Raw genomic sequence first — 25,186 nt, forward strand, 5'->3', positions numbered from 1 at the left:
CATTTAGATATTTGCTTCACTCCTGTACTGTGGCCTAAAATGGTTAAACATCAATAAAAGCCTTACTACAGAAGTCATGTTGGTATGAGAGGTTGGTGGGTGGCTGAAATCAGAAAGTAAGTACTGTTTTATTATGTAAGAGAATTCTCTCAGTTAAATCTTCAAAGGCTAGAGAAGTCACTATATTATGTTTTAGATTTATGTTATTGGTAGTATGGTAAGTTTTTGTCCTATTATTTTGTATTTTTAACTGATATACAAAACTTAAAAGTTGTTAATGTAATACTGTGCAATATTACTCCAGTGCTTCTTGCTCTAATCTAACTGTAACTCAGTACCTATTAATCAGTCTTTACTCCTTATCCTCTTAATTTTGTCTATTTAGGAAAATAATCAGGGTAAGGGGGAAAGACAGAGAATTGAACTATCTTGGAATTATATGTCCAGTTGTAATAATTCATGTGTTGATGATAGGGCTAAGCATGAGTGAGCATTTACATCAGGAAGGAGGAAGGCAGACTGGAAGCTAGAACTCTAAAATGATTTACTAGCATTATTAAGTAATATGTAATGCAGGATCATTTAAATTATTTAAAATGGAGTATGTAAACAGAGTCTAGTTATATATTTTGGAATAATAGACTGTTAAAACTCTTATTCTTTATAACTTTTGTAGAGAGACTATTTACATTTTTTAGACCGTAGAATCTATTGAATTAAAAATTTTTGATCAGTTCTTTCAGTCTGATAAAATAATGCCAATAATGTTCCTCTTTCTCATGGGATTAACGACTTTGCAAATTAATATCTAAATTTCTCATTTATTGGCAGGGCAGAGTGGCACATACCTGTAATCCCAGGGAGGTTAAGGCCGGAGGATCCTAAATTCAAACCCAGCCTCAGCCATTTAGCAAGGCCTTAAGCAATTTAGGGAGATCCTGTTCAAAATAAAAAGGGCTAGGGATGTGGCTCTTGAGCACCCCTGGGTTTAATCACTGGTACCAAATAAATAAGTAAATGAAATTTTTCTTTATACTTTTCTTTTTTGGGGGCGGGGGTAGGGGGTGGGAACTGGGGATTGAACTCAGGCAGTTGACCACTGAGCCACATCCGCAGCTCTATTTTGTATTTTCTTTTAGTGACAGGGTCTCCTTGAGTTGCTCAGCACCTCCCTTTTGTTGAGGCTGGCTTTAAACTCATATGAGATCCCTCTTGTCTCAGCCTCCCAAGCTGCTGGGATTATAAACGTGTATCACAGTGCCCAGCATCTCTCTATACTTCTATCTAACAATTTTTTAAAAGTTGTTGGGAAGGTGAGAATTATTTAAAATTCTTTTATGCCTTTTACATAAGCAAATTTGTACGGTTTGTTTGAAACCCTTTTATTCATTCATTAGTGATTATCAGTGGAATAAACAACAAAAAAAATTACGGTAAAAAGTCTGGGTTATAGAACATCCTATGTTCTGATGTTTCTGAGAATTTTGAGATTTATGTATTTCTAAACCAGTCCCAAAGCATAGATGACTAATAAAAATCTTCTGCTCTTCAAGATGGGTGATCTTCAAGATGTAATCCAGAATGAAAATGATCTAAGAATTTCATTGTAGATAAATTAGATTTTGAGATCCTCAAAGAGAAAGATCTTCAAAGGAGAAATCTCAGGCCTTCAGGCTTCTCTTGGGTTAACCTTGACTATTAGTAATTTTGGAGAGGCCTAAATCTTCACCATTTAAGATCCTCAATAGAGAAAGATACCTTTCAATAAGAAATGAAAAACACTATCCAGCAGCTCCAGAGGCGGAGACAGGAGGATCATGTGTTCAAAGCCAGCGTTAGCAATGGTGAGGCACTAAGCAGCTCAGTGACACCTTGTCTCTAATAAAATATAAAAAAGGACTGGGGACATGGGCTGGGGAAGTGGCTTCGTGGTGCCCCTGAGTTCAATCCCTCAGTACCCCCTCCCCCCCCCAAAAAAAAGGAAAGAAAAGAAAAATTAGGGGCTAGGGGTGCAGGTGCAGCTCAGTGGTAGTATGCTTGCCTAACATGTGTGAGGTCCTTAGTTCCATTCCTACCATTAGAGAAAGAGAGACACAAGAAAAAAGGCTGAGCATGGTAGTACACATCTGTTGTCCCAGGAATTTGGTAAGTTATAGGGGGATCATAAATTAGACGCTATCCTGCGCAACTTAGCAAGACCCTGTTTCAAAATAAAAAAGGGCTGGGGCTGTAGCTTAATAGAAAAACCTGGGTACGGTCCCTGTACCACAAAATGAAGAAGAAAGACAAGAACACCTCCCCGCTCCGCCCCGCAGCTGAATAAAACACAGATAACTCCAAAACTGGTAATGAATTACAATAATAGTTCATTTAAATAGAAATATAAATTCTAGTAAATATGAAAAAGTTTGATTTTATAAACAATAACTTTTTGCCTTTAGGTAATTAAGAAGCTCTAATATTGTCCTGTTAGTACTATAGTGAGAATATAATCTTTACAAAGGCAATGGTACAATCTTTACATAGGCGCCTTTTGAGAACGCTTGACAATACACATAAGTAACCCTAAAGATGTCTATTCTGTGGTTCTTTTTAAAAAATTTTTAAAAAATATTTACTATGATACTCTAGTGGTTTTTAAACCTTACAGGATTTAAATGATTTTTAGTAGCACGTTTTGTAATTCTTGTTTACTTTATTGAATGAAATTTATAGATACATGTAATCTACCTATATATTAATAAAATATAATGTCCTAACTCTAATTAAAGAAGGTCATTTGTGATGAAATTATTATGGATTTAAATGATATGAATACTCCTGTAATGATAGTCAATTGTTGATATCTGTACTTAGATCACAGTTGATTTTATTTATGACAAGTACAGGCTGACAGTGTGTGTTGGCAACTTGGATTCCATGAGCAGTACATACTGTATTTGATTCTGTATTATGGTTTACAGACTAACTAAATGAAAAAATTCCTTTGTTGCATGGCTTTTCATTCATAAATAGAACAAAAAATCATTGATCACTTTTCCCTCAGATTGTCTATATGATAGACATCCCCATAAAGCAAGATTTTTATAATATATACATAAGTGGGTATAATGGCTATATCACATACCATTTATATTATACAAGGCCACCTGGTGTAATTTTTTTTTTTTTTTTTAACTAAGGATTGAACCCGGGGGCACTTAACCACTGAGCTATATTCCCAACCCTTTTTTATTTGTTTGTTTTTTCATTTTGAGACAAGAGTCTTAACAAGTTGCTTAGGGCTTTCTTAAGTTGCTGAGGCTTGCCTTGAACTTGTGATACTCATGCCTTGGCTTCCCGAGTTGCTGTGATAACAGGCATGTGACACCATGCCAATCTCTTGCCTATTGTAATTTGATAAAGGGGTTTTGCAGTAGCCATTCTGCTTTGTCACGAACATTATTTTGGGTTTTAGAACCTTTATACCACAGTTGTGTAAATTGTTTTTGCCATGAGGGATATAATTTTGAATTATGCGTTTCTAAGTTTGGTATCCTCTTTCAATGGTTTTTAATAATAAATAATATAAAACAATAGTAACAATAAAAATAAATATTTAACAAAAGTAAACTATAACAGAAATGAAGTAAAAATACCCTTGCTAAGACTTAACAGCATCCTATACCTGAGTTTTACTCAAGAGAAATAACACAGTTCTGCTAGCACAGAACTGTTTTGTGGGATTTCTGTGGAGATTTGTAATTTGGGGAAGTGCATATGATCAAACCATCTGATAGGTTTATGGAGACCACCTTTTGAGAAACACTGCTTTAATTCCTTTCCCACCTAGCAGTGGTGGCTTATGATTGTATGCTGTGAATTGAGGTTTGACTGTTCTTTCATTGGAAAAAGACAAGTCTTATTAAAATAGTCCTCAAGTAATTTAATTAATCCTCTTTTTTGAATGCTTTTTAAATGTCAAGTGCTTTTTTGTATGTGCTATTTTATTTAATCCTCACACTAACTCCTCGAGGTAAATATTAACTATTTTTTCATAAATTAGGAAACTGAAGCCCAGAGAGATTAAAGAGTTTGTTCAAGGTCATATAGTCCAAGCAGTTTAACAAATACCTACACAAAACATGTATATGACACCATACTACTAAAAGAAACTCTTAGTGTTTCTTTTTTTTTGAAATTCTTAGTGTTTCAATAAATAAAATCTTTGTGTATCTGGTCCAGTGTTGATGAACCTTATGCCACATTAAAAAGAGTTAATCATAGAATAAAAACTCAAACATATGCTTGTGATCCTCCTGCCTTAGCCTCCTGAGTTGCAGGGATTACAGGTGTGTACTAAAGTATTTCTTATTTAAATTTGTACTATTTATTAGGTATATGTATTCCTCTATAGGAAAGTTTTTTTTAAAAATATTTTTTTAGTTGTAGTTGGACACAGTACCTTTATTTTATTTATTTTTATGTGGTGCTGAGGATTGAACCCAGCGTCTTGCACATGCTAGGCTAGTGCTCTACTGCTGAACCCCAGCCCTAGCCCCTAGGAAGTTTTTTTTTATTGTGGACTCCGGCTGTTTGTGCATTATAAATAACTTATTAGGTTAATATTTTTAGAATAGAGAGGAATTCCTTAAGTGAGATAAGAGCTAGTTTTGTCTGTGCCTAGAGTAGTCACAGAAGTCTTTTTGGTATAGTAGTTACATGTGTTATGATTTTTAAAAATTGTTGTGCATTTATGAATATTGAAATAATCCTGGTATGGCTATTTATGGAGGCCCATGTCTGTAATCCCAGGTACTGGGGAGGCTGTAAGAGGAGGGTTTTAAGTTCAAGGCCAGCTTCAGCAATTTAGACCCTAAGCAATTTAGTGAGACCCTATATCAAAAGAAAAATAAAAAGGTCTGGGGATGTACCTTAGTGGTTAAGCACCTCTGTGTTCAATCCCCAGTACCAAAAGAAAGAAAGAAGCTAGGCTTGTAATTTAAAAATTTGTTTATAGAGACATGCTAAGTATAAATAAATATCTTATTTATAGTTACATTGAAAATTAAGATTGTAGATCTGCAGTTTAAGAAATACTAATGAACACAAACATGTTGAAGAATAAATAACCACGGCTGGAGATGTAGCTCAGTGATAGAGTGCTTATCCAGCATACCTGAGGCCCCCAGCACTGCAAAACAAAACTAATCAAAAATGAGTCAAGGGGCTGGGGATGTGGCTCAAGCGGTAGTGCGCTCGCCTGGCGTGCATGCGACCCGGGTTGGATCCTCAGCACCACATACAAACAAAGATGTTGTGTCCGCCGAAAACTAAAAAAAAATAAATATTAAAAAATTCTCATTCTCTCTCTCTCTCTCTCTCTCTCTCTCTCTCTCTCTCTCCCCCCCCCCTCCCTCTTAAGAAAAAAAAAAAAAAATGAGTCAAGGCCAGGCATAGTGGCACCCGCCTGTAATTCCAGTGGCTCGGGAGCCTGAGGCAGAGGATCACCAGTTCAAAGCCAGCCTCAGTAAAAGTTAGGTGTTAAGCAACTCAGTGAGACCCTGTGTCTAAATAAAATATAAAATGGGGCTGGGGATGTAGCTCAGTGAGTTCAATCCCCAGTACCCCTCCTCCCCCGCAAAAGAGTCAAGGCTCTAAACTGAGCTCCTCCTTGGTATCCAAAAAGAATGTGTAAGCTGTATGCCCTCATTAAAGGTGAACTGTATTCACCTTTCCTTCCAGCCTTAATTTCTACCCATTAGATTGTGCTTGTGGTTTGTTTTTCACTGTAAGCACAATTCTAATTATACTATGAATACTGGTTTCTATTTTACTACTTCCATACCATTTATTAACATCACACACTTGATAAACTTCAGTTTAAATGACTACATACCAAGCCATAAAGTGGATGTATCAGTTTGTGAATTATTGCTTTGTGTTTGAACAGTTGGGTTACTTGGAATTTTTAAATATTTATATATTTTGATTTATACATGAACTTTTTTCTCTACTTTAGACTTTAAATAGATACATTACAGAGCTGGGAATACTACTGGGTTAGCAAGTATAAAAGTTTGGAAGGATCAATTGCCTATTTGCAGATGTTTTCTGAAAACAATTTAGAGAACTGTCTTCAATATAAGAGGATAAATTTTAAATTTTGTTTTACTTTAAATGATAGAGCTTATACTATGTTAGCTATTCTTCAATAACTTGTGGAATTACTTAGAGATATATCTTATCTAGAATTACTGTAATTCAGACAAAATAATATTTTCTTAAAAATGAAGTTTTACACTGTTCAGTTTTTTTCTATAATTAAGGCTCATTTGTTGTCATGAGCAGTGTAGGGAATGGGAATTGAGACCCAGACACATCCAGACACTTGAATTGCCTCTGAATGAAACTTAGAGGGGTTGCAGTAGCAAATGAAGTGCTCATTCCAAGCATGACTCCTTCTAGGCTAAGATTTCTTTCTTTTTTTCTTTTCCTTTTTTTAAAAAATAAATAGTTACCTTTCTTCTAATTATATGATGTTGTAGATAAGACATGTGGGATAAATACCCTCATTCCTAATTTTTAAGAATTATTATTTTGGTCTTTTAAAAAAAATTTCATCTGTGATTTTCCAAAGTAGCTTTTGGTTGAACTTGGGTCATAATTACGCTTTTAAGGATTTAGTTGAGCCATTTGTCTCTGCTGAAGTTCTTATGCCCTCTGATAACTTCCTTGAAAAGTCATTGTCATAGTTTTTAAAACTGCTTGCTTGTTCTTAGCCTTTGATCTTTTGCTTTCATGCTTAAACAAAAGAATGATAGAAAAGTGAATATCTTGTAAAGATAGATGATCCTGTGAAGTACATTTTCTAAAGAGAGTGAGAGGAGTAGGGGGGAGGGGAAAGAAAGAAAAAGACTGAAAATGAGGGAAAATATGCTATATGATAATTTCTTTTGGGGGGTAGGAGAGAGACTTTGGTCCTGTCTGTGTCCATTGTCTCTTTGTCTTCTTGGATTATTTACTTAATCTTTCTGGGTTTTTGTCTTCTTATCTTTAAAATGGGAAATGTGTTTGACTCCTAAAACACTGACCAACCTGAAACTCAGAGGCTGGACTCTTGTGTATATGTGGTGCCCCTTTATAAATAATGGTGATGAGGGAAATAAGAAACAGTATATTTTATTTTTAACTTAGTAGCAATAATTTTGTTTCCTAATATATCTCTACAGAACAAGATTTTTTTTTTTTTTCTTCAGAAAACTAGATTTAACACTACCAATCTACTGGTAATTCCAGCTATTTGGGGTGATTTCATCATTTGATAAAACAAGATTTGTTACCCCTTGGTCTGTTACCTCATTAATTTAATAACTGCATCACAGTTTTAGGTTTGACACAGGGCATGTTATTTTTTTTATAGCACACCACATTTTGTGTTTGGCCCCTCCATCAAATAACCTATCCTGAAAGGTCATACATGCTGCAAGACATCCTTTGGTTTTAGTTTAACCATCCTATCAATACATTTTTTTTTTTTTTTTTTTGAACCAGGGATTGAATCCAGGGATGCTTGACAACTGAACCACATTCCAGCCCTTTTTAAATTTTATTTAGAGACAGGGTCTTGCTGAGTTGCTCAGGGCCTTGCTGAGTTGCTGAGGCTGGCTTTGAACTCATGATCCTCCTGAGCCACTGGGATTACAGGCATGCACCAGTGGCACCCAGCTTCATCAATACATTTATTAACCCTAAAATTTGAAAAGTAAGAGCTAGTTTTCTCAAATCTGTTAGAGAACTAAGTTTTCTTGGGCTGGGATTGTAGCTCAGTGGTGGAGTGCTTGCTTAGCATGTGTGTGAGGTATTGGGTTCGATTCTCAGCACCACATACAAATAAATAAGTAAAATAAAGGTCCATCAACAACTAAAAATACATATTTTAAAAAAAGGAAGAAAAAAAAGAACTAAGTTTTCTTGACTTAGAGCTTCTTATATACCCCTTAATTAGCCAAAGACAACCCAGACAGAAACATATAAGAACCCCTTTGATTGTCTTGATTTTCAAGTAGAAATGTGTTGTGAGGAAGGATTTTTTCCTGGTAAGCACAGGCAGCTGTAAAACTAAAGGATAGAACTTGCCTTTATGATGTGCTTTAATATGTCACATGAGGCTGTGAGTACAGCTCAGCTTTCATAGTACGCATGAGACCCTAGGTTGGATCCCTAGCACCCGGAAAGGGGAAAGGAAAAAAAAAAGAAGGGAAGAAAAAGATGTAACAAGAAAAATACTTAGACTTTGCAATGCGTTTTAACATTTTAAAAATTTTAAGTTTTTTTTATAGTGAAATACAGCATTTTGAAAAGAGCATAAAACAAATATTTAGCTTAATTAATTCTGAAATGAGTAATTTATTCTTTAATATATTAAAATAATAGCTATCCTGATGTGGGAGTTCCCCAGGTTGTCTAAATTTGATGGAGAATGCCATAACATGAAAGCAAGCAGTTCTATAGTGGAAAATCAGTTAAAAATACATCATTTTTGGAAATGCCTGTAACATTGCGGAATCGCAATATAGTGAGGGTTTCATACTTAAGTTATAGGTGAGACCTGTATCATGTTTCTCATAACAGGTGAGGAGATTATAGGTTTTAAGCATGCTGATATCAGGCAAAGCCTGATCTGTGGTGATGCAATCAGAACTATGTTAATATTTTCCTACTTTATTCTTTTATAGAAAAATATACATACTCAAGGTATAGATTGATTTTGGTAAAACTGTGTGAATTGATTTAAATATCTGAGTTAAGTCATTTCAAACTTCTTAAGAAGTTCCAGATGTAGATATATATGGCATTTCATTTGTGTATTGGTAAAAACATTTTACATAATGTTGGAGATATTGGAGTACTGCAAGGACTTAAATACATGCTTGGAAATGTGTTGACAAGACAAACTTCTGCCGAAGGGCTTGATACCAAAGAACATCCAGTAAGTAAGTGCACCTGGGTAGGCAATCCGCCAGCTTTTATCCCTAGTGCAGTACTGACCCTGCTTTGATAGGAGGAGCATGGGGTTACAATCTAGCTAATTTTCAAATTAGGGTGTGCAAAGGGAAGGGCCATAATTAAAATGGCTACAGTTGGATCTTATATACCAATTAAGGTTAAATGCTGTATTCTGAAAATGGACTACGGAACTTTCTATTTCTCAGTCAAAATGTCACTTTTTAAATAATAATAATAATAATTATTATTATTACCATGGATTAAACCCAGGAGTGCTTCACTAGAGTCCCATCCCCAGTCCTTTCTATTTTTTTATTTTTTAGAGACAGGATCTTGCTAAATTGCTTAGGGCCTCACCAAGTTGCTGAGGCTGACATTGAACTTGTGATCCTCTTGCCTCAGCTTCCCAAGCCGTTGGGATTACAGGCATGTACCACTGTGCTGTGTTCATAATAATGATTTTGGAGGCTATATATGGCATTAGACTAGGTGCTAAATGACTAGATTGAAGGCTGTATAGTTTAATATTTCCTGCAGAGCATGATTTAAACCACACTTTTATTTTACTTAAACCACATTTTAAGTATCTGGTATAATTGTTCTACCAGCAAATTCTATAGAATTTTTTATTCACTGTTTCATTTAACCATAAATAAATATTCATTGAGGGCTTAATATGCTTGAGGCACACAGAGAAATACCAGTGGGAGGTTCCAGGAATCCAGAAGTGTAAAAGAGTTTCTTGGGAGACATGGAGGTGAGGATATGGTAAGGAGAGGAATAATGTGTTTCAGGTAGGAGGTAGGAGCGAATATGGGAATTGCTGGCAAGTACCAGTATTTCAGCATGATTGTACATATATGTTGTGTTAAGTGACTGATTTAGACAAGAAGAAGAGTAGGAGCTCAATTATGATGCATTTTCAGGTTTCATTTTTATATATAACCATGTCATCAAGAAATTCTGGAATCCACCTCAGTGCTTTTTCCACTAATAGCCCAGAAGTTTAGAGTTTCATGTCTAGAAAGTTGATGGGATTGGTGATAAAGTGCCTGCATAGCCTGGGAAAGATGGCTGCTTTGGTCTTTGCACATTAGGATGCTTTACTGTTTCCAGCTGTGTGGTAAGGGTTAGATCCCAGGGTTGTGTTTGTATAGTTTCATTCTCCTATTTATTGTTTTTTTTTGTTTGTTTGTTTTGTTTTGATATTGGGAATTGAACCCAAGGGTGTTTTGTCATTGAGCTACATTCCCTATCCCCCTACCCTCTTTATCTTGAGCTACTGTCTCACTAAATTGCTGAGGCTGGCTTTGAACTTGTGATCCTCCTGCCTCAGCCTTCCAAGTTGCTGGGATTACAGGCCTGTGCCATCATGCCAGCTCATGCTCCTGTATTATTATTTATATTATTTGAGTGATTTGGTTTCAGTTGAGAGAGTCTTGCCAAAAACCAGGAGTAGATATAGGTCATTATGATTGTCATTTTGTGACAGATGGCTGATGTTTCATAAGCTCTGTGTGTGTGTGTGTGTGTGTGGCGGGGGGATGTCTAGGGATTCAACCCAAGGCCTCACCCATGTTAGGCAAGTGCCCCACTACTGACACTGAGCTGTACCCCTAGCCCTCATCAGCCTTCTCTATTTTAAAGGCTAACTTTGTTTTTCATCTCAGCTTTTGTTAGTAACTCTTAAGTCATAGTACTTGCTCTGACTTGTTCAGGAGTTGACTTTCCTCTGTGTTTGTCTTTGCATGGTGGTATTTGAATATGTGAAAGCATCTTTTTTGATGCAGCCTGTTTTGATTCAGCAGATACTTATTGAATACCTATTACATGCAAGGTTTAGTAATTCCTCCACTGAAAACAACTTCCAAAGGCTGCTCTGAAGTGATTTGCCTAAAGATTCCAGGTCTAATGACATTGTGACATGTGATGACTTTGTGTAGTTTTGTTCTCAGCTATGAAAATTTATTGATTCCTAAATATGTAGAAATTTGTCCATATCCTGCAATGAGAAACCAGAACTTAAAAAGCATGGGCTGAGCTCACAAGGAGCTTATAGTCAATCCATATTTAAAATTTCCAGATTATTCAAAGATAGTTTTTTATAATTAACTTGTTCAAATTAACACTGGGTCTGGCCATGTCTTCTTTTAAAACTTTTTATTGGTGCATTTTAATTGTATGTAATAGCAGGGTTTATTGTTACACCTACAGGCACGTAGTGTGACAATATAATTTGATCATTTTCATTCCCCAATACCTCACCTTGTGGCTCTATCTTCTAAATGCTCTTTTAGTCTTTAACAGGTCTTCTAACACCACCTAACCCCTATTCTTGTTATTGATTAGCTGGATAAACTTTATCTTTAGTTCTGTCGAACATCCCACATTTTACACTTGACTGATTACTTCGTTGAAGTGTTTAACTTCTTACTGTATTTCATATAATTTCAGCTGATATAGATCAGCTTTAGAGGCTCTATTAGACCCAGATTCAGTTTTGTTTTCTCAAAGAAAAGTATAGGGATGGGTAAGTACTTCTTGTTGCCAATACTTGTAAGAAGCATAGTGTTCGGTGCTCTCATTTTCTGTGATGTTAAGATCAATCAGAGGTTCATGTGTTGTCAATAAGATAAATTTATTGGAAAGTTTCTTATCATCCTTTCTCTCAATATTACTATTTTTTAGAATCTATTAATGATTTTTGTCTAGATTCATTAATCATTAGAGATTACAAAATGGTTATTTTTCTAACTAAGAAAAAGACAAACTTAACCCCTGTTTGTAATAATTTTACTCAAATAGAGTTTGTACTAGCAGGCTATATGTTTGATTTACTTTCTCATTCTTTATCAGTTTTTAAAATAATGAGTCAGTGATGTCTTAGCCGTCTCCAGTAGTGATCAATGAAAAATTGGGGTTTGTTGTTGTTGTTTTTGGATCATTATGAACTCATTTTTTAAAATGTATTTGATGTGTTTTCTATTCATGAAAGTTAGAATGGCCAGAAATGTGTCAACTAGGGCTGGGGTTGTGGCTCAGTGGTAGAGCACTTGCCTAGCATGTTCGAGGCACTAGGTTCGATTCTCAACACCACATAAAAATAAATAAATAAAATAAAGGTATTATGTCCAACTACAACTAAAAAAATATATATTAAAAAAATGTGTCAACTTGTTAGGTGCATTGGGACATACCTGTAAACTGCAGCTTCCTGAGAGACTGAGGCATGATGATTGAAAAAATAAAAAATAAAAAACAAAGTTGATTTCTAAATTGACATGACCTTCATGATTTAAATAAATGGGATTTGAATCTTGGTTTATTTATTTTTTTTTGTTATGTAACACACATACATGTATAGTGATATATTTTATAATTATAATTTATTTCAAAAACCACATTTTAGGGCTGGGTTGTGGCTCAGTGGTAGAGCGCTTGCCTAGCATGTGGGAGGCACTGGGTTCGATTCTCAGCACCACATATAAATAAATAAAGGTCAATCAACAACTAATAAAATATTTTTTTAAAACCCACATTTTAATCATTTCTTTCTATTTATTTATTTACCAGGGATTGAACTCAGGGGCACTCAATTACTGAGCCATATCCCCAGCCCTATTTTGTGTTTTAATTAGAGACAGGGTCTCACTGAGTTGCTTAGTGGCTCACTTTTGCTTGAGGCTGGCTTTGAACTCCTGGTCCTCCTGTCTTAGCCTCCTGAACTGCTGGGATTAGAGGCATGTGCCACTACACCTGGCTTCAAAAGTAACACATTTTTAAATTAGCTTCCTATTAATGTTATTGGTTATGTTGAAATCCAAAGACTAATTATGGATTGTGGGCTTTATCATATATGTATACATATATAAACTTTTTTGGTACTGGGTATTGAACCCAGGAGTACTTTACCACTGAGCTACACCCCAGCCCTTTTTATTTTTTATTCTGAGACAGGGTCTGAGTTGCCTGGGCTGGTTTTGAACTTTGGATCATCCTGCCTTGGCCTTCCAAGTAGCTGGGATAATTGGTATGCTCCTCATTTGTCATATTTTAATATAAAAATTGGCTAATCAATGTTTTTGCTGTGTTTTATTTACTGATTTCTAGGGCCCCATGGTTATGAATGTGCTTCAGTTTCATAATGCCTCCTGCTATGGCAGACGTTCTTGACATCTGGGCAGTGGACTCACAGATAGCATCTGATGGCTCCATACCTGTGGATTTTCTTTTGCCCACTGGGATTTATATCCAGCTGGAGGTACCTCGGGAAGCTACTATTTCTTATATTAAGCAGGTATGTCAATAATTAAAATTTCTAAAGATTTAGTTTACCTTCTATGTCACTTAGGGAGAAATGACATTTTATTATTAAAAAATGTGATTATTGTAAATTTTGTGGTAAATTTGAGAGAAGTTTAACCTTTAAGTCATTTTAAAGATTTTGATATATGCCCTTTCTTTTATGGACATATCAAACATGCTTGTTCTCTCTCCCACTTTTATAAGGGAGTTTACTTCTCTGTTCATGTTTCCCCACTCAAATCCTTCCTATAGATTCCTTCCTAGCTCTTTTTTCCCCCCGCTTTAATGCAGGGAATTGAACTTAGGGCACTCTTCCTACTGAGCTACATCCCTAGTCCTTTTTATTTTTTAATTTTTACGAAAGCTGGCCTTGAACTTGTGATCCCCCTGCTTCAGCCTCCCATGTCACTGGAACTACAGATGAGTGCCTCTGAGTCTGTCGCTCCCCACTTTTAAATTGTTTTTAATCCACTATGATGACTGAATTAAGAAAAATTGGCTTGTGTTAGGTAGTTTGAAGTGTTTGTTCAGGTTATTGAAACTGTCAAGAAAGGTGAGTTAAAAGTTTTTCTAGTTACTGTCCTTGAGCTAGATACACTTGTTTTTTCATGTTCTTTTTGGTTGGTTTACCCCAGTCCAATTCCAATTTATGATAATTCTGGGGAAAGAGTTTTCTGCTGAAGACCAGCCCAGGGTTATTTTGTTTTAAATGAGTACTATGATAAACCTCTTTAAAGCTCTTGATTTTGGGTAAACCCCTTTAACTCTTTTCCAACCTTCTTCATCACGGGGACATGGGAATTCTAAAACAGCATGATTGCTGAAGTAAAAAAGAAAATACAGGTTGATTTAGGTACCATATAGGTACAGAGAACTGTTATTTTTATAGTCTTGAGTGGTAACTATGGATTCCTCTAACTATAACTGACAGTATTTATTAATCCTCCTCTTTTTTTAAGTTGTGAAACATACATGAAAAAATTTACTGTTTAACCATTTATTTATTTTTTTGTGGTGTGAAGGATCGAATCCAGTGCTTCACATGTGCTAGGACTGAGCTACAACCCCAACCTATGAAGTGGTGTTTCAGTGTGGTTTTTATATGCATGTCCATAATGATTAATGATGTTGAGCATCTTTTCATGTATTTATTGGCCATTTGTATGTTTTCTTTGGAGAATTATCTTTTTAACACTTTTGTCAATTTTTAATTTTTGTATTTTTTTTAATTGAGTTATAGGAGTACATATATATCTGGATATTAATTTATTTTCAGATTTATATTTTCTTCCATTCCATGGGTTGTTTTTTCATTGTGAAAATGTCCTTTGATATATAGAAATTTATAATTTTGATGAAGACCACTTGACCTGTTTTTTTTTTTTTCCTTTGTTGCATAAATATGCTTTCTCCTATTTGTTTTATGTAGAGTGAACCTAGGTTACAAGTTTTACTGCAGGTCTATAATAGTCATCTCCTGGCTTTTGTCAAAATGTGAAATCCTTCTTTGTGTTTTGTATCATGAACTTATTTTACATTATGTCATCCAGGAAACATGTAGGAGATGATAGATTGACTTTTCTCATCATGATAAGGCAGAGTTAGTGAGTATACCCATTAAACATAATTTAAATTTTGTATGAGGATGATGATGTATGCTTTAAACTTAAATTTTTTTTAAAAGAGAGAGAGAGAGAGAGAGAGAGAGAATTTTTTTTTAATATTTATTTTTTAGTTTTCGGCAGACACAACATCTTTGTTTGTATGTGGTGCTGAGGATCGAACCCGGGCCCCACACATGCCAGGCGAGCGCGCTACTGCTTGAGCCACATCTCCAGGCCAAAATTTTAATTTTTTATTAGAAGTTATTTATAATGTTTACAGAAATGTTCAATTAAAAGTCCTCATTGATTCTTAATCCTCATAGATAATTTGCTTTTAGTATTTTTATCTATGATGCATATTTCATTCACTGTGCTGTTATATTATTTTACAAACATGGAATAATACTACACATACTGTCTTATAATTTGAAACTTACATATATCTGATATGGCTTTCCATATCTGAATGAATTTCTATTTTATTTCAAAGTTTGATAATATTCTATAATTTACTTAGCCAGTCTTTCACTGCTAAGCATTTGGCTTTTCTGTATAATTTGTTGTTATTACAAACACTGCTATGGTGGGCATTCTTGTATATGTATCTTTGAAAATTTATGCCAGTGTTTCCATACCACATAAGGTCTTACTCTTGTTTCCTGCAGATGTTATGGAAGCAAGTTCACAATTACCCAATGTTTAACCTCCTTATGGAAATTGACTCCTATATGTTTGCATGTGTGAATCAAACTGCTGTATATGAGGAGCTTGAAGATGAAACACGAAGACTCTGTGATGTCAGACCTTTTCTTCCTGTTCTCAAATTAGTTACAAGAAGTTGTGATCCGGCGGAAAAATTGGATTCAAAAATTGGAGTCCTTATAGGAAAAGGTAATTTAAAAGTTCTTATGAATTCTTATGAGTGTGTATTGTAATATATATAAACATGTTTATTTTAAGATATTATAGTTTATGCACCAATGTTGGTTACCAGTTTGAGATAATGCAAGTACAGAATTAAGAATAAATATTTAGAAACTCCTCTAGCATTGTGATATTGCTACACACCCAAGGCTTATACACACACACACACACACACACACACACATATTGTTTCTTTACCTCAGGTAGTTCAAGCCAACTTTTTTTTTTTTTAAATGATTTTCCTCTGTAATATACAACTCTGCATGCTAACTAAGACTTCAAGATACTTAATGTTTTCATAAGTAACTGATGTTTTTGACAGATTTTACTTCTTAACTGACATTATCTTTAAACAGAAGTTATTTTTGTAGAGAGTTAAGATATATTGTGTCTATATTATTCCTTGCACATTAATTCTAGGGGAAAATTGTAACAAATTTAAGACATGAAGGAATCTCTCCTTTCTATGGAAATATTAGGAATCTCAAGGACCAATGGATAGCAATGCTTTAGAGAAGGTACTAACTTCACTAGGAACTATAAGGGGTTTCCTGAAGAAGAGAAGCTAAAGACTAAATACAAAACCAGAAAATCCACTGGGGAGGTTTTGCTTCTGATTAGCAATCTGTATTGATCAGATTCATTAATGTAGGATAATATAATACTATCCCCTTTAAGATGCTTTTCTTTGACCTTGACAATAGTAATTCAGGCTAGGTAATGATTACATTGTGGGACTACTTTGAGTACATTAGAATAGAACCTTATTGGCTTACTAAATGGCATTCTGATGTTTGATGGTACTCAAAATATTATGATTATGTTACAGAATAGATAGTTTATTTTTGGCAATAATTTTTCCCCAATTAAGAACTGTAAAATTATCATACAAGACTCTTTTTTATACATTAATGGCCTCCATAGGAAGCATTCCTTTCTCTTTTCTAGAGGTACAAAAATTTCTATAGAATTCTTATTCACTAGAAAAAGTATTATTATTATTATTATTATTATTATTATTATTATTATTATTTTGTTTTTGGTACCAGGGATTGAACCCAGGGATATTTAACCACTGAATCATATCCCTGGCACTTGTTTATTTTTTATTTTGAGACAGGGTCCACAAAATTGCCGGTCTTACTAAATTGCTGAGTCTCACTAAGTTGCTAAGTCTGGCATTGAGCTTGTGATTCTCCTGCCTCAGCCTGCTAAGATGCTGGGATTACAGGTGTGCATCTCAACATCTGACAAAAAATTTTTCTTTTGGGGATTGAGCTCAGAGGCACTTGACCACAGAGCCATATCCATAGTCCTATTTTGTTTTTTAATTTTAGAGACAAGGTCTCACTGAATTGCTTAGCACCTCACTTTTGCTGACACTGGCTTTGAACTCCCTATTGTCTTTTGTTAGAATCTTTACTTTCTATCCATCCATTAGAAAAAGTTTTTCCTTTGTTTTAATGCTCATAAAAAATTGAAGAACATATGGAAGAGTAGAAAAAATAAAACAGTCATTTATAGAATTATCATCCAGGGCAAGAATATCCTCTGATACTTTGATATATTTCCTTCAAATGCATCTTATGTATTTTAAGACTTTTGTTTGCTTTTTGATTTTGTAGATAAAAATACATAGCTTTTGTGTATTTTTATGCTAATCGAAGGAAGTAGACCAGAATCACATTGACTGTTTAGGAAATTAAAATGATAATCTAGAAAGTACCACAGAATGAGTAGTTTGTTCAGTGAGATCTCTACCTTTTCAAAACTTAGATTACTTTTCTGGTCAATTCCCCAAACAGATTCATTAGCCACTATTACCTGTACGTAAGCTTGCTAAATTTAGTAAATAAATATTTATCTAGGAAATCCAGATATTACATAAAATATATTTAGGCTAAAAAAATTATTCATAGTTTATCTAAAATTCTAATTGAACTGGATATGCTTTTTTTTTTTTTTTTTTTTTTTTTATTAAAACCTGGCAGCCTTACCCACCACAGTACAGGGGTCTGATATAAGAATTGGGTTTTTCTTCCTATAAACAATGCTGTTTCATAAGGCTTTTTGCATATAAATTTTCATGTAGTGTGTCCTGCAATTTGATCAAAATACAGTGATTTTTTGCATTAACTAAGCAGTTTATATATGCTTAACTGTTTATAAATTGTACTTTTCAGTATATGTAGAAAAGTTGACATTATGATCACATACACAAATTAATTAGTTAAAAATATATAGGAAATTGATTGTTTTAATATTTTAGAATTAATTTTCATTTTTAATACCTATAAAGTCAATTTTTGCAGTTGCTGATTTGCCTGTGATGACCATAAACAGGGCTTGGTGAGGTCATGCCTTCTGGGAAACAATAAACAATTATTTCAGTTTAACTTCAGGAACAAGGTTGCTGTCTCCTTTCTCCAAAGAAAACAATATAATTTTTTTTTTGACATAATTGCCCTGACCAGGGTAAAAATACCTTTTCCTGAAAGATGATATGCTTGATCATTTTATTTTCTATGCTTATTATGAATAATTATTTGCAGAACTGCTGTTTGGGTTCTTGTTATTTCCTGTAGTTAAAGTGTATGCTATCTCTACATTAATTTCTCCAACATCCAGTAGTTCAGTAAAAAAGAATCCTTTTTTAAAAATTTTCTTTTTAGTTGTAGATGAACACAATGCCTTTATTTTGTGTATTTATTTTTATGTGGTGCTGAGGATTGAACCCAATGCCTCACACATGCTAGGCAAGTGCTCTACCACTGAGCCACAACCCAGCCTCCAATGAAATAGAATCGTAATCAGATACTTTTATCAGAATTCTGGGGGGGGAAAAATCTTATTTCTTCTGATCCTATAAACTTCTTAGAAAAAGACACACACACACACACACACACACACACACACACAAGATTCAATACACATATATAAATCTTATTTCTTCTGATCCCTATAAATCTGTTACTCATAACACACACACACACAATAGTTCTGGGGATCAAACCCAGGACATTTCCCATGCTAAGTAGGCAAGTATTCTACCATTCAGTTACATCTCCAGCCCCATATGATATAATCTAAGTGAAAGAAATATATAATCAACAGAGTTTTTGCTTCTTGGGGTTTGGAGTTTTTTGTTTGGTTTTTGTTTTTCTTTTCAACTGGATTTTGCTTTGTTACCCAGGCTGGTCTCAAGTGATTCTCCCATCTCTGCTTCCCAAGTTCTAGCAGTGTATCGGTACTTACCGCTATGCCCAGCAATCTTTAGGATTTTAGCAGTATCTTTAGTGTGAACAAATTATTCACTCAATACTTTTTTTTTTTTTTAACATGGGGGAATTGAACCCGAGGGTGCCTTACCACTGAGCTCATTCTAAGCTTTTTTATTTTTTATTTTGAGACAGGATCTCACTACATTGTTGAGGATCTTGCTAAGCTGCTGAAGCTGGTCTTAAACTTGGGTCCTCCTGTCCTAGCCTCTTGAGTAGCTAGTATTACAGGCATGAGCCACTGCGCACATCTCACTGATACTTTTTTAATATAAAATTTATATTTTATATTAAATTTTATATTTTTTAATATAAAATTTATATTTGACTAAATTTTATAGTAATCATTATCTTAAAAGAAAATTTAAGCTTTGCTTTCCTTGTCATACAGGAAGACATGTAGAAAATTGCTAAATTTCAAGTTAAACTACTTAGCCTAAGTTCTTATTTTTGGCCAAAAAAAAAAAAAAGGTCTGGGGGAGATTGAAGAGGCAACTCACTTCAATTTAATTAGGGGAAGTAACATGATCAAATTGGTTATTTATTTTTGCAGTGCTGGGGATTGAACCCAGGAGTTTTCTACCACTGAGGTACACCTCAGCCCTTTTATTTGTTTTGTTTATTTTGAGACAGGGTCTCATTTAGTTGTCTAGGCTGGCCTTGAATTTATGATCAAGCCAAAGCCTCCCAAGCAGCTGGGATTACAGGTGTGTGCCAACAAGCTTGGATTAAATTTGCATTTTTGAAAGATTATTCATATTGTAAAATGGAGAGTGGATTACAGGGATTAAGACTTCACATAGAGAAATTAGTGGAAACATTACATAGTAATATAGGAGAGATGATAAATGGCTAGGATTAGGTTAATGGCTGCAGCAATGAGAGAAGTGGACAGAGCTGAGAGAATGTAGAAGGTCACTTAGGTAAGGCTTGTAGTGGATGGAGGGAGTTAAGAGGTTTGCTTTTGTTATTGTATATATTATTGAGTATTCATTTCCCTTTCGTTACCTATAATACGTATTATCTGTGAATAAAAAGACTATTAACAATACTAGGGAAAATGCTCTAAATGTCTCACCTGGTCTACCCAAACTATAGACCATTCTTTTTTTTTTTTTTAATTTTTTGATATTTATTTTTTAGTATTTGGCGGACACAACATCTTTGTTTGTATGTAGTGCTGAGGATCGAACACGGGCCTCACGCTTGCCAGGCGAGCGCGCTACCGCTTGAGCCACATCCCCAGCCCCGACCATTCTTTACTAAATTAGATTATTAGAGAAAATTACATTGTACCCAGAAGATTTTACCCTAGTTATATGTTGCAATATAACATTTTATTTTTCTGTATTTAACAACACTATTAGTATTTAATATTTATTTTTATTTTATTTCAAACATAATAATTATTGTTTCTAATAGAGAAAAGTTTAAAAAAAAAACAATGCAGATTGTCTAGCTAACTCTTACTTATCTAAGCCTGGCTGTCTGGCACATGCCTGTAGTCTCAGTGACTCTGGAAGAAGATTCTAACTTTGAGACCAGCCTCAGCAACTTAGTGATTCCCTGTCTCAAAATAAAAAATAAAAAGGGCTGAGAATGTAGTTCAATTGTAGAGCACCCTTGGGTTTTGTCTCTGGTACAACAAACAATGACAACCAAAAAATCCCCCTAAACTTTCTTATCTTCATTCATTCAAATAATATTGTATATAGATTGGTTTTATGGAATAAAAAGGTAACAGTTTGCCTTGCTATGCTTTTCTTCCCAGTACTCTGAAATGCAGTTAATAGTGTCACTCCCTCCCTCCCTTCCTTTCTTCCATTTCAAATGTCAAAACAAAAATTTTGGTGTATTCTATGACATTTCTTTTGAATTTGTGTGAAAGGAGACTTCCTGGATGCATTCTCTTCCTACTTTTTGGATGTAATGTATCTAGGGCTAGCTGGGCATGGTAGTGCATGTCTGTAATTCCAGCAATTTGGGAGGCTGAGGCAGGAGGATTGCAAGTTCAAGGTCAGCCTCAGCAAATTAACAAGGCCCTAAGCAATTTTATGGAGAAATTGTCTCAAATCAAAATAAAAACAGTAGGGGATATAGCTCGGGGTTCAATCCCCAGTTTACCCCCCCCCCAAAAAAAAATCTGAGGCTATTAAAAATACATAACATTTATTTTATTATTTTTTACTACCAGGACTGCTGCATAATGGTGTATAGATTTATCTTAAACAGCTTTTTCTCCTTTTTTTTTCTTTTTATAATACTGGGGATTTATTAAACGGTTCTTTTTTTTAAATTTTTTAAATTGTTGTTGGACCTTTATTTTAATCATTTATTTATATGTGATGCTGAGAATTAAACCCAGTACCTCACATATGTGAGGCAAGCACTCTACCCCCTAGCCACAACCCCAGCCCCTATTAAGCAGTTCTTAATGATGAATTTTAGATTACTTTAAATTACTATAAACAAAACTACAGTGAATGTTTTTGTGTAGAAATCATGATGTATTCATGCAATTATATCTATAGGTTTGTAGAAATAGAGATCATCTAAATGCGAACAGAGACTATTCATAGCTTGCTATAGTAGAGGAACTTGTTTTGGGCATAGACTCAAAGGCAGGAAAGTTTTTTTAGTTGAAAACAAAAAAGGGAAGATTCCAGGTATTTGGAGATTGTTGGCAGGAGAAAGCTGGTAGTGGGCAAACTAGAAGTGGGGCGTCTTATCTTATTGTTTTAGGGAGCATGTTTGGCTTTCTTGGTTGGTCCTAAGTGTCTCAGGTTGAAATGCTTCTTGGTGGAATTGTGAGGTCAAAGGATGTGTGTGTGCGTTTATGTATGGTTTTGTAATTTTTTTCTTTCTTCCTTTCCTTCCCCTCCCTCCCTCCTTCTTTCCCTCCCTTCCTATTTTCCTTCCTCTATGTGTCTCTCTCTCTCTTTCTTTCACTGGAGATCAATCCCAGGCCTTGTTCATGCCTAAATATATTACCAAATTGCCTCCTGAAAATTTTATGGTAATTATGTCTCTCACCAGAAGTACTTCAGAATTCAGCCTGTTTCTTTCTACCCTTTCCAGCATGGGGTATTATTAAAGCTTGAAATGTTTACCAATCTGATAGGTAAAAAATAATTCATATATAAAAATTTATATGTTGATTCATTAGTTTAAATTTCTAGAATTATTTACTTGAATAATCATAAATATATGTAAAAATTGTCATTGTTCTTGTGGCAGAAATGATTCAGAATTAAATAAAACAAAAAAGTTTATTTTTATGGAATATTTGAGTAATTATGCTATAACTGTTGAAAAGTCACCATAACCTGAAAATTGAGTCAGTAAAATTTAAGTTTACTATCTTTGTTTGCTTTTAAAGAGCAATTTTAGGTTCAGAGAAAAATTGGCAAGAAGGAATAGAAATTTTCTGTCTTCTACCCTGACATGTGCATAGCCACCCCCATAGTTTACTGAATTTTGAGTTAACAATAACTCAAGTTTTATACTTCTTCTGATATCATGTTGGAAAAGTTTTAAGATTCTTAACCTTTTTCAGATATTATCAATGCGATTTAATTGGTTTATAAAGAAAGCTGTAGATCTTTTATATGTGGTTTTAAATTGTATATTATGAATTTCTGTGTTATCTTTATGAAACTGGTAACCAACCTACATTTCTTTATAAGATTTTAAGTTCATGTATTTTAGGGATCCAGTTTATTATTATTTTATGTGAATTATATTTTGATCTTCCATGATAGTTCATTGTTTTAATTGATAAAAAAATCTAAATTAGTTTTGTTGATAATATTTTGCATTCTTTTGTTATTATACCTTCTGAAATGAAAGCTTTACAAAATGTGTTTAGGTCTGCATGAATTTGATGCCCTGAAGGATCCTGAAGTGAATGAATTTAGAAGAAAAATGCGCATATTCAGTGAGGAAAAGATTCAGTCACTTGTAGGATTATCGTGGATCGACTGGCTAAAGCAAACGTATCCACCGGAGCATGAGCCATCCGCCCTTGAAAACTTGGAAGATAAGCTTTATGGAGGAAAGCTCATTGTAGCTGTTCATTTTGAAAACTGTCAGGTAGTATCATATTTTATTAAGAAATATTTTGTAATAAGTCTGATTATTACCAGAACATTGCTCAATTCTTAAAAGTGTATCTTGCTTGCTTAGTAAACACTGTTACAAAGAAAAGTTTTAGGGCTGGGGATGTGGCTCAGTGGGACAGTGCTTGCTTGGCATGTGTGAGGCCCTGGGATCAATTACCAGCACTGCAAATACAAAAACGAGAGAGCATAAGAGAAGCTTTATATTTAAGAGGGGAGTGTATTTAAAATTTATACATATCTAAGGTGTCATCCTTTGCACACCCATTATTACTTTATGTAGTAGGAGAGTAGTTTAAAAGGGTGAAAAGTTTGTTCTTTGTGTCAGGTCTCATAGAGTGGTGAAACTGCACTGTTTAATTTTTACATTTTTAAAGAGATTGAAAAGGAACTGAAATGATTTTAAAGAAACTTTGAGATTTTAAAAAATTTTTGTATACCAGAAATTTAACCCAAGAGCACTTAATCACTAAGCCACATCCCCAGCCCTTTTTTATTTTTTATTTTGAGACAGTGTCTAACGAAGTTGCATAGGGCCTAAGTTGCTGAGGCTGGCTTTGAACTTGTGATCCTTCCTGCCTCAGCCTCCTGAGCTTCTGGGATTACAGGTGTGTGCCAACATGCCTGGAAAAAAGGATATTTTTTAAAAGAACAAAGAGTTTCCATATTTCTTCATTTGCATTCTGTGAATATGTGAATTGAGTGGTGATATGGAATTTGGCATTATAGAGTGTATATACTGTGAATCCATATTGAATGTTCATAGCAATTATACAAACTAGATTGTGCTAATACTTTGTGTATCAAGTATAGTCAACCTATAATTAAGGGATTAACCTTAGTTTTAGGTAGGAATTCAAAGATTATTTTTGTTTGGATGGCTGTTTTTGGTAATAGAGGTTGAACCCATGGTCACTCCACCCCTGAGCCACATCCCCAGCGCTTTTATTTTTTATTTTGAGATAGGCTCTTGCTGAATTGTTAAGCTTGCAGTCCTTGTGCCTCAGCATCCTGAGTCACTGGGCTTACAGGCAAGGGTGTTTGTTCTTAATTTATAATGGAAGTCATAAAAATGATAATAACCATAATAGTAGCTGTCTTATATTGAGTACTTATACCTATGTAAGGTATTTTTCATATATTCTCCAGTTCCCACAACAACCTTTTATAAGTGTTGTTTCTTCCCCATTTTTAGTAAAGAAACTAAAAGCCGGATGTGGTGGCGCATGCCTGTAATCCCAGTAGTTTAGGAGGCTGAGACAGGAGGATCACAAGCTTAAAACCAGCCTCAACAAGTTAGAGAGGCCCTAAGCAACTCAGCAATACTCTGTCTCAAAATAAAATACAAAAAAGGGCTGGGGATCTGGCTTGGTTGTTAAGCTCCCTGGGTTTAATTTCCAGTACCAAAAAAGAAAAAGGAAACTGAAAGAGCAAACAAAAGTTTGCTCTTTTGTGCCAGGTCTCATAGTTGGTCCCTGAAAGAATCAGGATTTTATCCAGTATTTAACCAGTTATCTGATTATGCTTTCTTTTATTTTTTTATTTTTTTAATTTTTAATTTATTTTATAGTAGAATGCATATTGACATATTGTACACAAATGGAACACAACTTTTCATTCCTCCGGCTGTACATGGTGCAGTCATTCCAGTAATCATACATGTATGTAGGGTAATAATGTCTTATTCTTTGGTCCTTCCCATCCCCACAGCCCCACCCCTCCCCTCACTCCCTTCTACACAAACCAAAGTTTCTTCATTCTTCCCATCCCCTGGCCCTACTGTGGATCAGCATCCGCTTATCAGAGTAAACATTTGGCTTTTGTTTTTTTGGGATTGGCTTATTTCCCTTAGTATGATATTCTTTAGTTCCATCCATTTACCTGCAAATGCCATAATTTTATTCTTCTTCTTCTTTTAATATTTTTAATTGTAGATGGACACAATACCTTTGTTTTGTTTAGTTTTTTA

The 25,186-nt window shown here is 34.5% G+C and overlaps 1 protein-coding gene and 1 non-coding gene across 3 annotated transcripts in view; one reads left to right on the forward strand and one right to left on the reverse strand.

The window, feature by feature from the left end:
- Pik3cb (phosphatidylinositol-4,5-bisphosphate 3-kinase catalytic subunit beta) overlaps nucleotides 1-25,186 on the forward strand; it is a 134,231-nt gene that overhangs the window by 35,637 nt on the left and 73,408 nt on the right. For both annotated transcript variants that reach the window (XM_077110355.1, XM_076867579.2), the window contains 3 exons: nucleotides 13,099-13,285; nucleotides 15,563-15,788; nucleotides 22,968-23,191. In XM_077110355.1, coding sequence (XP_076966470.1) covers nucleotides 13,115-13,285; nucleotides 15,563-15,788; nucleotides 22,968-23,191 — 621 coding nt within the window. In that variant the 5' untranslated portion in view covers nucleotides 13,099-13,114. The remainder of the gene's footprint in view (nucleotides 1-13,098; nucleotides 13,286-15,562; nucleotides 15,789-22,967; nucleotides 23,192-25,186) is intronic.
- Nucleotides 7,233-7,302, reverse strand: LOC143409059 (small nucleolar RNA SNORD65). Its single transcript, XR_013092571.1, has one exon. It is a non-coding gene; the product is annotated as a small nucleolar RNA SNORD65 (small nucleolar RNA).

The sequence above is a fragment of the Callospermophilus lateralis genome, chromosome 10, assembly GCF_048772815.1.
Source record: "Callospermophilus lateralis isolate mCalLat2 chromosome 10, mCalLat2.hap1, whole genome shotgun sequence".
NCBI classification, from domain to species: Eukaryota; Metazoa; Chordata; class Mammalia; order Rodentia; family Sciuridae; genus Callospermophilus; species Callospermophilus lateralis.